General features: G+C 31.2%; 1 protein-coding gene across 1 annotated transcript; it reads left to right on the top strand.

Annotated features, from left to right (window-relative positions):
- The first annotated feature begins 353 nt into the window (after positions 1 to 353).
- Positions 354 to 11,831, top strand: LOC114334940 (facilitated trehalose transporter Tret1-like). Its single transcript, XM_028285076.1, has 2 exons — positions 354 to 594; positions 10,398 to 11,831. The coding sequence occupies exons 1-2, from the start codon at positions 465 to 467 to the stop codon at positions 11,735 to 11,737; spliced, it is 1,470 nt and encodes a 489-aa protein (XP_028140877.1). The 5' UTR covers positions 354 to 464; the 3' UTR covers positions 11,738 to 11,831.
- The last annotated feature ends 408 nt before the right edge of the window (positions 11,832 to 12,239 follow it).

Raw genomic sequence — 12,239 nt, 5'->3', positions numbered from 1 at the left:
AATGAAACACCCTGTATAAACTAACAAAAAATTTTTAGAAAAATATTAGCTTGTTTGAATTTTTCCGAAACAATGCCTGTTTTTGTTCTAATTGCACTCCCCTATAATAGCACATTGTTTTATTTTTAATAATTTTTAGGCTGATTTTTTCTTATTATGTATAAGGCTAATTTATTTTGTACAATAATTTTATTAAATTTATTTAAAAGAATAATGTGCGCATATAATTCAAGGATGCGACTATAAATTAGTTTGCACAAGTGGTATATTTTATCGATATTTGATAGAGGAATATTAATTATTGATATCTAAATGCGGTCAATAATATAAAAAAAAAACTTAGACTTTATTATCGAAACTATTGATCCTTAACCTACTGTCAACCATAACTAATTCATTTTAAGACGTTTCAATACATTAGCAGTGGCAATACAATTACCAACAATTTTAAAAGGTGTATAGTAATGCCCGAAAATGACCAAACACCCTTACTATATGACGCCGACGTCATACCCATACCTAATATTGAATCTAATTCCCTATCGAAAGAAACTCAGAAATCATCATGGATATTTTACGTTTCAGCATTTGCAGGTAACTGACTTTATAGCACATATATTTTACTTGTATTATCATCAAAATAATTGTAACAAATGTCAACATACATATTTCTTTACTCAGATAAGAGTAAATGCGTACGGTTTCAATAGTAATAAAAATATCTGACATATCTTACCATCACATTATGGGTCATTCCATTTCAAATCACTCAATTTTGGAGCAAAAAAAATTTTGGACCTCCGATTTGTCTGAAAATTGGTATATAGCTTCTGCGGGACGTACAAATAAGATATTTAAGTTCAAAAAATCTTCTTCTTCTTTTTTTCTCAAAATGTTATTTTATGCGATTTTACAATGATTTGGTGTTTATTTATACAAATTTGCATTTTCTATGGTAAAGTATCAATGGAAAATATAATATTTTAATAGAAGAGATTCAGAAATGTCATTATATGGCATTATAACAAGGTACTTTGATTCAAAACAAGCTTTTGATCAAATTTTATAGTGTAGAAAACGTTAAAATACCGTTTTTTAGATTTTTCTCCATTCCCAAAATACATAATAATCGATGTGGCTGAAAATTTGCCCACAGATAGACAAAACATAGGACTTTAAGTGGTGAGAAGGATTTGAATTATATTACAATACCAAAAAAGTTACATGCAATATTATAGTCAAAAATATAGGCGTCTACTCTAAGTACAATTAAGTCGAAAATATCGACCTCACGACAAAAATTGTTAAAAAGAAATTGTAATAATTGTAAATAAGATTTATTTGGAACAATTTCAGTTCCTACCATTTTTGTCGAAAAGTTAAAAATGGGGGAGATATTGAGCAAAACAAGTTCTCCTTTAAAATCAAGATGGTGGCTAACGTAACGGAGGAATTCATTCGTGATTTTAAATTTAGGCTACTATTGACTCCCCTAAAGATCAGAAAAATAAAATTTTGGGCAGCTTGGCATTCAAGGTCAAATGCTATTCCGACTGGACTAATATACACTTTTGAGTCTGATATTATTGCATGTAACTTTATTGGTATTGTAATATAATTCAAATCCTTCTAACCACTTAAAGTCCTATCTTTTGGCTAGCTGTGGGCAAATTTTCAGCCAAATCGATGACGATGTATTTTGGGAATGGAGGAAAATGTAAAAACGGTATTTTAACATTTTTTACACTATAGAATTTGATCAAAAACTTGTTTTGATTCAAAGTAACTTGCTATAATGCCATATAATGACATTTTTCAGTCTTTTCTATTAAAATATTATGTTTTTCATTGATACTTTACGACAGAAAATGTAAATTTGTTTAAATAAACACAAAATCACTGTAAAATCGCATAAAATAACATTTTGAAAAAAAAGAAGAAGAAGATTTTTTGACCTTAAATATCTTATTTTTACGTCCCGCGGAAGCTATATACCAATGTTCAGAAAAATCGGAGATCCAAAATTTTATGCCTGAGTGATTTGACATGGAATGTACCTTATATTTTAAGGTAATAGGAACAAAATGTCGCCTGTCAAAATGCTCAATGTGTTTTAAATGTATTCTTTTTTTTTTCGAATACTGAGAAAACTAATAAATATTTTTGAAAAATTTAAACGCAGAATGAAAGAATACATTACTAATGAGGGCAAGAAGTCCCTGCAAGCTTCTATAATGTTTATTTTAATAAGTTATAGGGATGAAAATAAAAGAGAAAATTTAGTGTGATTTTTAATTGCAAACATTTTATTCAAAAGAACCTTTTTATTTATTCTAAGGGACTTTCGTAGGCTTTTATTCTGTATTTAAGTTTTTCAAAAATAATTATTAGTTTTCTCAGGATTCACAAAAAAATAATACATTCAAAACACATTGAAAATTTTGGCAGGCGACATTTTGTGCCTTTCCTATTAATATTCGCTTCGTGCGTGACCATGGTGGGGATACACGAAAATATGACAGCGTCCGTAGCGGCGAAATATGACAATTTTGGCGAATAAAGATTGAATGGTAATTTTTTCAATAGACATTTCGCTTACCTTATTATTGCCATTTTGATTTTTATCATTTATATTTATATTTTCATACTGACTTTCTTTCCCTCCCCAATCTAGTGGTATATTCCTATTGTCATCTATTTCCATTTTGTGTTACACACATACACACACAAAATTAATCGTTCAATAGGCACAGCTAATGTTAAAATCTGGTACTAATAATTCACACTGCCTAATTGCTTTCGATGTAGACTTAATTAATATTAACTCCGACAACTAAACTATAACGAAAAAGTGAAGAAAAAACCGTAAAATTTATATTTTCTTCAGAGAACTTCCAAATATCTGCTTTTTAATTTGACGTTTGTTCGAACTTATTGTTTGTATAACAAATTTTATCAAAAATTCTAAATAAATATTACATTGCAAAAAGTCAGGCGACTGCGATAGGTGTCGCGTTAATCATGCAAGAAGCGAATATTAACCACTGATTCATAGTTCAAGTTGATTCTCAGTTAGAGTTGACTCCAACTAGTTGGAGTCAACTCCAACTGAAACGAGCAGTAAAAGTTGATTTTAAAAATTTAAATCAACTTTTACTAGTTGGAGTTTACTCTTCCTGGATCGATTCAGTAAATGTTGATTATACGAGAATCTCAAGTGCATTTTTGAAGGATGTGCGTTTCTTTGTTTTGACCGTTTCAACTACTTATTAGTATAGTCTGTAACGTCGCCCCCGTTAGGTAAATTATTCTGATTCGATTTTTTGCACAAACTTACTCAAAGACATACATCCGTATAACAATCCTTATAACAAATACACAGGGTGTCACGCGGTACCGCGGTCGAAAAATTGTTTAACCAATTTCAGTAAAGTCAGTCAGTAAAGTGACTCTTTATCGAACGAGTCTGATATTACGAGCAGAGGAACAGACGCGTTCGATAAAGAATATTGAGGTGGTGCGTACAAAATTGTATCGTCAATCATAAAAAAGATTAACACTTACTTACAACTTTGACGAATTTTTTTTAATTTTAGACGAAATAAAAAATTCGAATGACAGTAATGACAGTAATGACAGATGACTTTTGCATGATGCCCGGTTTTGATGTTTAATCGTTAGTTATCAATATTGTATACCTACCTAATTACTAAATCTGTAAAGTTTTGATTTATTTTGTATGAATATAATTGCGAAACACTACAGAATTTTACTTTTTGACATAAATTTTATTAATAATAAGATAAATTTTGTACAATATTTTTAATAATTAAAGTAAATAAATTTTAATTTCACTCAAATAAATAATCGATTGCTGCCATTGACCACTTACATTCAATCTCGGTTAATTTAAAAATGCCATACGATATTATATATTACGAAAGTCAGAAACTAAAAAAAATCAAAGATTAAAGCTGCCTCTATAAGATCCTGAAGAAATTTTTGTCATTATTTCATTAATAAGATATTATTTTTAATTATCAACAATGAGCGCTAACCGTGTATTGAGGCGGCCGTCAATGTGAGTGCGAGTGAGTTTCACCATTGGACGGCTGGAATAGTGCATCTCTTTAGCACCCACCATAAGCGCTCATTGTTAATAATTAAAGATAAAGCTTAGTAATAAAATAGTGACAAAAATTTCTGCTGGATCTTGTAGAGGGGGCTATAAACTTTGATTTGGTAACTTTCCGACTTTCATAATAATGGATTTTAACCGAGTTATTAAGCCTTGAAAATAGCTATTTTCGCATTTTTCAAATTTTAAATCGCGTATAACTCGACAACAATAAATTTTAGAGAAAAATCACAAAATACCTTTTTTCTACGAACGTGCAAAAATGTCTACTTTCGCGAATGCGTTTTAGTTTAGAAAGTTTTACTTTTCCGCACGCGTGTTACTTTTCTGCACGCGTTTTACTTTTCCGCACGCGTGTTAACTTTTTAAAGACTCGTAGAAAAAATATTATTCCTAACGCTTGCAGAAAGTCTCTTTTCCGCACTCGACTGCTTTAAAAAAAGTATGACTTTCTGCACTTGTTAGGAAAATAACTATTTTTGCTCAGAATAAGCCAAATGATCTAAAAAAAAAATTGTTCGAAGTGAAAAAATTATTTTTGTGAATTTGTCTAAAAAAAATTGTTTAAACAATTTATCGATCAAGGTACTACCTGGCACCCAGTAGATTTGTTATAAGGACAGGACCTCTTTTTGAGTAAGTTTGTGCAAAAACTTCGAATCGGAGTAATTTACCTAACGGGGGCGACGATACAGCCTAGACTAATTTGAACATATTCAGTAACATTTAATTTCTAGAATCGGCTGTTAGTGTGAATCAGAATCAACTTTTACTAAATGGCATTGGGAAGAGTATACTTTTCCTAGTATAGTTGGAGTCTACTTTCCTAGTTGGAGTCTACTTTTACTAGTAAATGTTGAATATAAACCTTCATTTTACATTTATAATCAACTTTTACTGAAACCAGCCGTTAGAGTTGACTCCAACTAGTTGGAGTCAACTCCAACTGGATAATGAACTTGAACTGTAACATATACATATTTGCACACTCATGAAATTATTATTCACGAATTATTTTTTATACTAGTACTTTTTACTAAATTAAATCGCTTGTCCATTTTACTAAATTAAATCGCTTGTCCATAGAAACTGCAATAAGTTAAACAAGGATAAACAATATTGCATGTCTTTGAGACCTTGTTTATTATGGACTTTGAAGTTTTTATCATTTTCAGTGACAGTGACATTAGCGCATTGGTTGTGTTTAGTGGAATTCGTAATTAAGATATTTTGTTTATTTATATATTTTAACTACTACCTTCTCGTCAGTTGCAATGGGGGATTAATATGTCGAAAGCCTATGCAGTCTCTGAAGAACCTCTAACAAGAGGTGAAATCGTCGATAAGAGTGCTGGCTGCACTATCTGATCTAAGTAAAAATTAAGACAGTTTTGGCTTCGCATTGCAACTAAATAAAAATGGTATACATATTTATTTTTTATTAGTATTACTCCTATAGAGTAACTAGGTCCATTTTCCGTTGGAACTTTACCACGCTGCAGACGAGGGTTGTGAATTGCATAGTGTAGGATTCCTCCCATTTTGTCTTGACTGTAGCATCCATTTGGCTTGCATATTCTAGAAGCGTTGGAGGTGTCACCAGGAAAATGGGCCAATAAGTTTTTCAATTAAAAATCTTTTAAAAATGTCTTATTTACAAATATTTTTATTAGGTTGATAAACTTAGTCTTTTATTTAGCAGATGCCGCTACGCACCTACTACCTTCTCGTCCGTTGCAATGGGGGATTAATATGTCGAAAATTTTTACCTGGGCCAAAGAAAGCAGCCTATGCAGTCTCTGAAGAACCTCTAACAAGAGGTGAAATCGTCGATAAGAGTGCTGGCTGCACTCTCTGATCTAAGTAAAAATTAAGACAGTTTTGGCTTCGCATTGCAACTGAATAAAAATGGTATACATTTTTATTTTTTATTATTATTACTCCTATAGAGTAACTAGGTCCATTTTCCGTTGGAACTTTAGCACGCTGCAGACGGGGGTTGTGAATTGCATAGTGTAGGATTCCTCCCCTTTTGTCTTCACTGTAGCATCCATTTGGCTTGCATATTGTAGAAGCCTTGGAGGTGACACCAGGAAAATGGGCCAATAAGTTTTTCAATTAAAAATCTTTTAAAAATGTTTTATTTACAAATATTTTTATTAGGTTGAAAAACTTAGTCTTTTATTTAGCAGATGCCGCTACGCACCCACTACCTTCTCGTAAGTTGCAATATGGGATTAATATGTCGAAAATTTTTACCTGGGCCAGAGAAAGCAGCCTATGCAGTCTCTGAAGAACCTCTAACAAGAGGTGAAATCGTCGATAAGAGTGCTGGCTGCACTCTCTGATCTAAGTAAAAATTAAGACAGATTTGGCTTCGCATTGCAACTGAATAAAATGGTATACATTTTTGTATACATGAAAGGATGAGACACACGAATAAGCAGAAGATTGAGTTAACTAAAAAAAAAAAGATTTCAGTTATAAAAAGAACATGTATGTAAGCTTAACTTCAGCCATATATCTGAAATTCAGAATGATCTGCCATGAATCTGAACTACAGCATTATAAACTGATTGAGGCAAACAATCTCCCTCAAACCAATTAAAATATAATTTATCCATATTTAGTATCAATCCATTTCCGTTAGGTGTTAAGGAACTGGGGACTTGCAAATATGCGTTTCGCCAAATTCTCGTGATACACTGAGTTCTTAGCAGATGTCTCAATTCGGCTTTGCGCGGAGGCAAAGTGGATGGATCACACTTTTTGAATATTTTCTTAAAATGTTTATTTTTCTTATTAGACCTATAATTTCGGCAGAATGTTTGAAATCGTGCTGTGTTAATATTTGATAAATTTTTTGTACCAAAAATTTCGCACACAAATTCTTCCAAAGTTTCGAAAATTTCATCGCGCGTACCGGTAACGTGGGCAGCTCCAAGATCCGCTAATACTTTCTGGTAAATTAAATTTTTTGTCAATAATTTAAACGGTCTAATCTTGCGCTTTTGGAAAAAAGACGAATTATAATCACATTCAGTTAATGCGTGGAAAGCAGGCAAACTCGTACATACAGATGGCTCTAATTCCGTTTGTAGCTTCTTTATATTTATGTACCTTTTAGAATTGCCAGTACCATACTCCATAAAAATCTCCAGATCGTCACTTTGAAGATGATCCCTGTTTCCAAGCATAATACATACACCAAAGAATATGTATTTTTAATATTAAAAAATACCCTGTTAAAAGAACAATTGCACCTCCCTGTCCGGAAAGAATGTATATGCATGTATAGTTGTATATTTTATACTCGTTAACAGTATGTACAGATTCAGATGAAATCTTCTGAATTTCAGATACACCCCCTGAAAACAATCCTGGGGCGCCCATGCAAGTATGTTGCAGAGTTAAAATCGCCCTCAAATCGCCTGTCCTGTAAATTTTCTTTATATTTGAACATTTAAATTTACTTTAAAGTCACGTCAATGATATTTTTTGTAATAACAATTTTTACCCTCTTTTTAAATTTGGGGGGAATTTTGGGGAAAATAACCGCTACGCTCCAGCCAGACCGGCATTTTTGTATTAGGCTATCATGGAAGAGTCACCTGTAAAATTTTCAGGTTGCCTAAAATACCTACTCAAAAATGTCTCACAGCTCTTGGACCAATACTTTTCATCCAAATAAATATAGTCTGGGCTGATTATTATCGGAGAATAGGCCATTTTTGGGAAAAGTTATTTACCAGCAATTTTATTGCTGGAATCGAATCTTATGATAGTATATATTAATAATATAGGTATGCAAAGTCCGCAGATAGTGTGCTACTTTTGTTATAAACAAAATGGCGCCCGAAAATCGTGCTATTTTCAATTTTGCTCTATAACTCCAAAGATTTTAATTTTACACCAAAAACACACAAATAAAAGTTCACCACAATTAAACTCTGCATAGAGACATGTTTTTCCCGATTCACTTCGACGAAAACTTTCCCCGGAAAAAGCGGGTTTTTCCAACAAAATCTTTAATTTTCAACTAAAATTTTAGATAAGTAATTGTTAATCAATAATTAAATAACTTGGTAATATAAAAGCCCTTTTTGTATAAATTATAATTCCAGAAGCTGATGGAAATTGAATAAACAGTTTAGCAACAATTGAATTGTTAATTAAAAATTTACGGTCGCTATAATAACGACAATAATTATGGTGCATAAGAATAACTATGATTTTTTCATAAAAAGGCACTATACCTATCTAGTGTACTTTACAGAACTGAAATTGGACTATTTAAGCGGCCTCAGGAATATTTTAAAATTATAAAGAATTTTTTGGCTTATAAACAAATAGAATATCTCGGGAAATATTAAACTAAATTAAATTGTAAAAACGGCATTCGAAAAACAGCGGCAGGACGCTTCTTTTAAAAGAAAAAACGTTTAATTATGATGAGCAGTTCCTGAGATACAACCGATCAAAATTGACCGAAATTTACGATAAAGATATAAACAATAGGATCATAATTTTCGAACCATCACCTTTTTATTTTTGTCCTCTTTCTCCACACCAATTTTCATATCCTTAAAATACTCATAACATATATTATTATAATAAAAAGTATCGATAATACGTGTGAAAATTGCCAAAAATAGCAAAATTCCAATCAAAAATTAGGTTGGAGAAAATGTAACCCTCAAAATTCAAAATCGGTATACGTTAAAAATGCATTTTCTCGGCTTCCCATGGAGCAATTTCCTTCAATCTTTTTTTGTTACCAAGTAACTCGAGTGGAGCCATCGAACTAACGCATTATTAAATGTCAAACTTGCTTTTGTTGTGTTATAATAAGTTAATTTATTTATTATAACACAAAATTTTAATTTGTTTAAATAAAAATTGTTTAAATAATTATACAGCTTTCAAATGAGAATATTTATGTTTTTAACTTTAAAAGGTACACTTGTAGTAAGTTTATCTAAAAAAAAGCCTACAACTGGAAAACATCTGTAGTTTTCTGTTCTTATAAATAAATTAATCTATTATAACAAAACAAAAGCAAGTTTGACATTTATTAATGCGTTATTTCGATGGCTCTACTCGAGTTATTAGGGAACAAAAAAAGAATGAAGAAAATTGGTCCATGGGAAGCCGAGAAAATGCATTTTTTAACGTATACCGATTTTGAACTTTGAGGGTTACATTTTCTCCAACCTAATTTTTGATTGGAATTTTGCTATTTTTGGCAATTTTTACACGTATTATCGATAGTTTTATCGAAGAGAACAAAAATAAAAAGGTGATGGTTTAAAAATCATGATCCTATTGTTTATATCTTTGCCGTAAATTCCGGTCAACTTTGACCGGTTGTATCTGAGGAACCACTCGTAATAATTAAACATTTTTTCTTTTAAAAGAAGCGTCCTGCCACTGATTTTCGAATGCCGTTTTCATAATTTAGTTTAGTTTAATATTTCCCGAGATATTCTATTTGTATACAAGCCAAAAAATTGTTTATAATTTTAAGATATTCCTGAGGCCGCCTAAATATTCCAATTTTAATTCTGTAAAGTACATTAGATAGGTATAGTGTATCATGAAAAGATCATAATTATTTTTATGCACCATAATTATTGTCGTTATTATAGCGACCGTAAATTTTTAATTAACAATTCAATTGTTGCTAAACTGTTAATTCAATTTCCATCGGCTTCTGGAAGTATAATCTATACGAAAAGGGCTTTTACATTACCAAGTTATTTAATTATTGATTAACAATTACTTATCTAAAATTTTAGTTGAAAATTAAAGATTTTGTTGGAAAAACCCGCTTTTTTCGGGGAAAGTTTTCGTCGAAATGAATCGGGAAAAACACATCTCTATGCAAAATTTAATTGCGGTGAATTTTTATTTGGGTGTTTTTGGTGTAAAGTTAAAATCTTTGGAGTTATAGAGCAAAAATTAAATAGAAACACGATTTTCGGGCGCCATTTTGTTTATAAAAAAAAGTAGCACACTATCTGTGGACTTTGCATACCTATATTATTAATACATACAATAATAAGATTCGATTCCAGCAATAAAATTGCTGGTAAATAACTTTTCCTTTTATTTTGCTAATTAGCCCGGAGTAATAATCGTTTACAAAGAGTTGCATTTTTGGCCACCAGTTTATTTTATTTTATTTGTAAAATTATTTTTTTATATTCATATAATATATGAATATAAAAAAATAATAATGTATTTTCATTATTTTTAGCGGATTTGCTGCTTTTAAGCGTGGGAAGCTTAAATGTTTTTCCATCGGTGGTTTTTCCCATACTAAAAAACAACAACACAGACATAAACCCATTTGGAGAACCGATGACACCCATTGAAGAGTCTATAATAATGTCGGTGTCAGGTATATCTGCCCTGATAAGTTTTCTATTAATGGCAAAAATATCAGACAAGATTGGTAGAAAATGGAGTATGGTAGGCCTCGGAGTATCATTGGTTGGGTCTTTTACCGCCTTAGCCTTTGGAACGCATGTTTATATTTATATGTTAGCTTATTTCTTAAACGGCTTCTTTTCAGCTGGTATTATGATAAATGTTTCGATATACAACAGCGAAATTTCTAAAGAAGACAACAGAGCTTGGATTGGTTGCATAGTAGGTTTGTCCATGCCAGCTGGGAATCTCTATGGTTATATTTTCGGTGCAATTATCAATGATAATGTCAAGCTGATTTGCTTAATATGCGCGTTGCCCTGTGTACTACATCTATTGTTAGCCTATTACCTTATTGAATCTCCAACGTATTTAACCTCAAAATGGAGAAAAGTAGAAGCATTGAAAGCTTTAAGCAAATTAAGAAGATATACAAACTACAGTGATATTGAAAAGGAATATCAGTCAATAGAGGATTTCAGCTTTACCGGTAATGACATTAGAAAAGTGACACTATTTAGCTTATTTAAAACGCGTGTTTCAAGGAAAGCTTTACTGATTGGAATATTGTTATTCGCTGCACAACAATTATCTGGAAGTCCAATTATCATTGCATACTTAGTTCCAATTTTTAACGATGCCGGTACGCTGTTATCTGGAAACATCATCAGTATTATATACGGATCATTACAACTTGGTGTGTGTATACTAGCCACATTTATAGTAAACTGGTTTGGAAGAAAACCTCTAATATTGATTTCCACACTAGGATGTGCCATTTCAATCCTGTTCTTGGGTGCTTATTTTTATATAAAAGACAACAACATCGCACCTATACAAGATATACGTTTGCTACCCCTTGCATGTATCGTTTTGTTCTGCATATCATATGGTATTGCTTTGGGACCCATTCCCATGGTTTTAATAGGAGAATTATTTCGTAATGAACAGAGAGCAATGGGGGTGGCTATTATTACTATTGTTTTCTGTTTAGTGTCTACTGGCAATACTTTTAGTTATCCCCAATTGAAGGTACTTGCTGGAGAGTATCTGAGCCTGGTGTTGTATGGATTAATAACATTTGTAGCATTATTTTTATTATTTAAGTACTTGCCTGAAACGAAGGGAAAAAGTTTTGTAGAAATTCAAGAAATTCTTAGTAAATAAGTTTTATTTGTGATATTTTGAAACATTTTATACAAAATAATTATTTATAGGAAATATAGAAAATATGTTGTAATAAAATACAATATTTTAAGATCTTTTTGTTTCATTTGAAAACTGCTTTATAATATAACTTTAAATCAAATACTTGGCAGTAACTTTTATGATTAAATTATTAACTACCCTAACAACACAAAACATTCCAGGAATGTACTACCAAAGTTCTATCAATATTTGAATATCCTGGACATTTAGGGAACATTCGGTGAACATCTGTTTAAATTATTCCTGGAATGTTACCATAAGACATTCTGTGAACATACTACCAATGTTCCTATATTTTAAGTTGCCAAATAATAAATACGTGTAACAGATATAACATTACTTATAACATACCAAACAAACTAAGTGACATTTTAGGCCTACAGTGCAATATGTCAAATTTAAAGAGTTTCCTAAGTTCAATTAACATTTTATACAATATATAGGTAAACATACAAATGTA

The sequence above is a fragment of the Diabrotica virgifera genome, chromosome 4 (assembly GCF_917563875.1).
Source record: "Diabrotica virgifera virgifera chromosome 4, PGI_DIABVI_V3a".
NCBI lineage: Eukaryota > Metazoa > Arthropoda > Insecta > Coleoptera > Chrysomelidae > Diabrotica > Diabrotica virgifera.
Note: the sequence above shows the minus strand (reverse complement) of the source record. Positions and strands in the feature narration are given on the sequence as shown.

Excerpts from the sequence above, each read along its gene's own strand:
- LOC114334940 (XM_028285076.1), top strand. The coding sequence starts at position 465 with ATGCCCGAAAATGACCAAACACCCTTACTATATGACGCCGACGTCATA. Across the intron at positions 595-10,397 it reads TTACGTTTCAGCATTTGCAG|CGGATTTGCTGCTTTTAAGC; the intron begins GTAACTGACTTT and ends CATTATTTTTAG.